Source organism: Mytilus trossulus, chromosome 11, assembly GCF_036588685.1.
Source record: "Mytilus trossulus isolate FHL-02 chromosome 11, PNRI_Mtr1.1.1.hap1, whole genome shotgun sequence".
Classification (NCBI taxonomy): domain Eukaryota; kingdom Metazoa; phylum Mollusca; class Bivalvia; order Mytilida; family Mytilidae; genus Mytilus; species Mytilus trossulus.
Window position 1 is genome coordinate 29282754 of NC_086383.1, and position 5270 is coordinate 29288023.

Genomic DNA, 5270 nt, shown 5'->3' on the forward strand with positions numbered 1-5270 from the left:
GATATTTTAAATGTGTGCGTTTACTCAGATTTTCTACTGAATATAACCAAATAAACGGAGAGTGTGTCCAGCTAGCATATAGAACATTATAAAAGGTCATTACGCAAGAACGGTCTCCCAAATTCGCATATGAACTGTGTTTTATGGTAATATGCATTGTGTATACGGCGTTTCATAAAATTTGGTTGAGGCAAAATATAATTAGAGAACGCAAACTACTAATATTGTTAGGACTTACGTACGGACAAGGGTAACACGTAATGCCCACTCCGAAGCAGCGGGGGATAAATATTTTGGGGAAAATGTGCATACCCAACAAATTCCATATTACCCCTACGATCCAAATACGATCTGGTCGGTCTGGTCTGGTCGCGATCAGGTTGAGATCGTGAAAAGTTGATTTGAAAAAAGAAGAATACATATATAATCGAGTAAAGATCGTGAATTGATCGGAATTATCGAATAAGTATTCATTTTTTTGTCGAAATGAAGTCGTGGTGGAGTCCTTAAGGAGTCGTAAATGTGCCGAGATAAGGTGGTGTACAGTCGGATGACGGACGGGTAGAAGTCGTAAACAGGCCCGATCAAGAATTTGGTTGAGCTTGGTCGTGGAAATTTGGACAATCGGAATCATCGAGTTTATTTGATCGGCAGTGTGAACCTAGCTTAAGTTTTCACATATCCGTGATTGTACATGTATCAATACTACATGTTTGTTTGTAGTATTATGAAATTGCAGCCAAAAAAAATCGATGAGGAAAAGGTTTTTTGGATAAAAAAAAAAACACCCCCCTCAAAAAAAAAAAATCACACAGATATGAATATTTATACAAACTATCCAGTACATAACGATATATAGGCTACGTTTTAGTTCTCTCTGATCTTTTAATCTATTTCCCAGGCTTTCACAAGTGTATGATTTTATGAAGCAAGGGGAGCATCAATCTGCGGTCATCTTTACACGTTGTTATAGTCCTCGTTTATTTGGTAATATTTATTCTATAGGAGTTCTATATGTTAACAAAACCTTGTGTTTGAACGAATACATAGATTAATTTGTTGGTGAATTTTGGTTTGAAAATAGTGAAAATGACCCATTTTAATGTTTGAATTACGAATGTCAACATTAAAATCTGTTGATCAAACACCTTTGTCTATGAATACATGTACAGGGATAAAGCATTTCAAGGTCACCGTAAGTGCAATTGTATTTACCGACAAAATTGGTGATTTACGCATTTCTATAGAGGGGAAGAGCTAGGACGAAATTTGGGGAAAACGGCAGGACAGGAGTTTTGAGAAAATACACAGGCAAGAAGAGAAATTTTGCAAAAAAAAACTAAAAAAAAACAGGACGAGCAATTTTGCCAAAAGAAACCAGGATGACATTTTATGCACAAAAAAAATGGATAAACTAAAACAAAAGACAGGACCGAATAGAGTTGGGGAGGCAGGACAGAGACTACAACCAAAACAGTGCACGAAAAGATTTCACCCCCCCCCCCCCCCCCACACCCATTCCCCTGCCATACATAATCAAATGGTAGTTACTTAGAACAAATACTGTCTATATAATCTAGGGCACGACCATTCATCTTTAGAGCTTATATTCTCACGAGACAAACGGAATATTTTCTTTTTTAAAATCGAACTGTGGTATTACCTTTTTTCCATAATTTTCAATTGATGCTAACTATTTAATTTTTCACTTCCCTTCTTAAAACTTTTTTTATCACGGTATTAAAAATAAAGAAAATTATTAGAAAAAAAAGATAACTCTTCATAGAAATATAAATGAATTAGTCGGTGCCTAAGTCGCGATGACGACATCAATTTCAATTTAAGTTGTAGTACGTACTTTCTAACACCTATTCAATTGTTAAAATTTATTTTGGACTTTTATTTGCATTTCAGCTTTTTTTCTTATTTGATCGTACGATTTTAAAAACGAGCCTGTTTCTATTGGTCCACAGTTTTCGTAATTGTCTTATTGTGTAAACAAACCGTGACTGGCGTATTAGGGTAGAGTGTATATAAGTAAAACTTTGTTCAGAAACAGTCATCATTCCACAAGTAACGAACACTAGCAGAACACTAAAAAGGTAAGTTATATATATATGGAGTGAATTAGTTATTAACTATTTTACTATATGCTTTGCCTCAAGTCAGGAATATGACAGTTGTTGTCAATTCGTTTGATGTTTTTTGAGTTTACTTTTTTTTTCTATTTGATTATTGCCTTTTCGTTATGAATTTTCTCGGAGTTCGGTACTTTTGTGATTTTACTTTTTGAATTTCGAGTATTTCATAATTTTTTTCTCGTGTTTAAAAAAATTGTTTATGAAAAGAGAGTAACGTATGAATTTATTAAGAACGTCTTTTATAAACTCAAAACTTGATTTTTAACAGAAATGCTAATTTTGCTATACGAGCACTGGTAAAGCGTGTTCTGATATGGTTGAAATTGGTAATAATGTTAATTTTGATTTGGCCTATATGATTTCATATGTCGATAAATAATGAAGATGTTTAATTTTATAATGATTTTTTCGTTTTATTGTGTTCACATTTGCAAAAAAAAATGTACCAAAATAATTGCTTTTTTTTTTTAAATATTTCTAAGAAAGGCAGTTTGTAACGAATTCCCGCAGAAAAAAATATGCTTGATTTAATTTTTGGAATTAAAAGAATATATATATAGGAAATTTCCAGGAAAGCAAGTGCAATTAAAAATATTCATCTTATTGCATTTTCAGTTGTTCATAGGTTCGCCTATTTCGTTTAATTAAGCGTTGAATATGTTATAATATTTTTCACAGTCACTGATATTACAGAATTTTGGTGTTTTGTTCATAAGTTTATTCTCCAAGCACTGATTTTTTATTGGTTATATATATATATATAGGACGTTAGTTTTGCGATATATATCAGCCATGTTTAAGTAGCAGTAATTCGCTTACATATCAGTTTCATATTTTCAACAATTTCAATGTGTACAAATGAAGCTGTGATCCTTTGGATTTCAGTTCGATTGACCTCAACTTATAAACACATAATGGTAAAACAAAATCCATAAAAAAATGTCTTTTCTTATGCTTCCGGAAACGGCCTTCACCTTATTTAGTTCACGTTCTTAAAACAAACCGATAGCAATCGGAACAACTCGGCCTTTCTGGTTGCACGAAGCTATTGTACTGCGTAGCGAGAATGGCCGAGTAGTTACGATTGAAACCGATAGATGATACAAACCGGATCAATGCAAAGAATAAAAAACAACATAATCATTGCAAAGAATGAGAAACGACGGACGACAAACAAAAATTGTACTTCACGAAAACTTAAATAAATGAAATGTTTTTAAAAGTAACTAAACGCGAGACGGTTTTATTTAAACTAAAACAATAACGGTTGAGAAACCTAATCAGTTCAACTTACAAGCTGATCAAATATGAAGTACCTTTTTTTAAATAACATGTGATCACATTTTTTAAGCTTATTTATGAATACAACATAAAGATTTTAATTCAAACTTTATATTCCTTTCTATTTGTAGCATAATGAAGTTGCTACTGTTAGCCGTTGCCATATTTGGCATTATCAACGCCAGAACTCTTAAACAGAGAGGACTTTCAAAGGATGACGAATGGTTTGAGCCACTTAAAGCATTAGCCACCGAAGTCATTGTCGACACTTTCGATATCGAAGGAGTCAAAGATAAAGTTGAATCAACCGTCGACACCTGTATGCAAGAAGATGATGTAACAGATTGTCTGGAAGGAGAGGTTGATGCTGTGTCCGATGCTCTTGGAGGAGATGTATCAAAAGAGGACAGAGATGACGCCAGAGTTAAGGTCGCTGCTCTCGCCGACTTCTTAAAGGCTGTTTATGAAACATGCAAAGATGTTGAGGATGAGGAAATTGGAAAATGTGCTTTTGAAGAAGGAAAGCGATTCTGTGCTGCATCTGATTTCGATAAGAAGAAATGTATGGGCGGTGTAATGTTTGTACTAAAAAAAGCTGGGGAAATTGCTAACCGAAAAGAAGACAAAAGAGGCGTGTCAAAGGATGATGATTGGTTCGGGCCCCTGAGTGCTCTCGGAACCGAGGTAATTGTCGACACCTTCGATTTGGGAGGAGTGAAAGACAAAGTTAAACAAACCGTGGAAGATTGTATGCAGAAAGATGACGTAACAGCCTGTTTAGAAGGAGAGGTTGATGCTGTTTCTGATGCTCTTGGAAAAGATGTCCCACAAGAAGCTAGAGATGCCGCCAAGGTCAAGGTCGCTGCTCTCTCAGACTTTCTAGGAGCTGTTTATACGACATGCAAAGATGTCCCAGAAGAAGATCTCGGTAAATGCGCCTTTGAAGAAGGAGAGCGATTTTGTGACGCTTCTGACTTTGATAAAAAGGAATGCATGGGAGGCGTTATGTTTGTTCTTGGAAAGGCAAAGAAAATGGCTGAGGAACACAAAAATAGCGACAAGAGAGGACTTTCAAAGGACGACGAATGGTTTGAACCACTCAAAGCATTGGCCACTGAAGTCATTGTCGAAACATTCGATATTGAAGGAGTTAAAGATAAAGTAGAAGCAACCGTCGACGAATGCATGCAAAAAGATGACGTAACAGATTGTTTAGAAGGAGAGGTTGATGCTGTTTCTGATGCTCTTGGAAAAGATGTCCCAAAAGAAGCTAGAGATGATGCCAGAATTAAGGTCGCTGCTCTCGCCGACTTCTTAAAGGCTGTTTATGAAACATGCAATGATGTTGAAGGGGATGAGGAAATTGGAAAATGTGCTTTTGAAGAAGGAAAGCGATTCTGTGCTGCTTCTGATTTCGATAAAAAAGATTGTATGCACGGTGTTATGTTTGTTCTTAAAAAGGCTGGGGAAATTGCTGCCAGAAAAGACTAAAGACAAAAAGGAAAGGATAAGAAAGGAGCAGAAAAGGGAGACTATGAAAAAAACGTTGTAAATTGAATTAACATTCTCAATTTATCAATATGTTTTTACAATGTGAAGTTATGATACTCGTTATTTTAAATATAGTATTTTTATTGTATTACTTTGCACTTTTTTCTACCACTCCAGCATTTTTTTTATTCAGGGATAGCTAAGTAAAATTAAAAAAAAAAAGGATGTTGCATTATCAGTCTAAATAAAAGAAAGAAGAAAAATACCATAGGGATATTCAAAGTCGAAAAAAACCTCACAATGCCATGGCTATAAATAGACCCCAGCCCACCCCCCCAAAAAAAAACCAGAAAAAAA

At 34.9% G+C, this 5270-nt stretch overlaps 1 protein-coding gene across 1 annotated transcript; it reads left to right on the forward strand.

Moving 5' to 3' along the window:
• Positions 1–1996: 1996 nt before the first annotated feature.
• Positions 1997–5061, forward strand: LOC134690967 (uncharacterized). The gene is made up of 2 exons (XM_063551145.1): positions 1997–2102; positions 3554–5061. The coding sequence occupies exon 2, from the start codon at positions 3558–3560 to the stop codon at positions 4911–4913; it is 1356 nt and encodes a 451-aa protein (XP_063407215.1). The 5' UTR covers positions 1997–2102; positions 3554–3557; the 3' UTR covers positions 4914–5061.
• Positions 5062–5270: the final 209 nt, after the last annotated feature.

Coding starts and splice junctions, on each gene's coding strand:
- LOC134690967 (XM_063551145.1), top strand. CDS start 3,558: ATGAAGTTGCTACTGTTAGCCGTTGCCATATTTGGCATTATCAACGCC.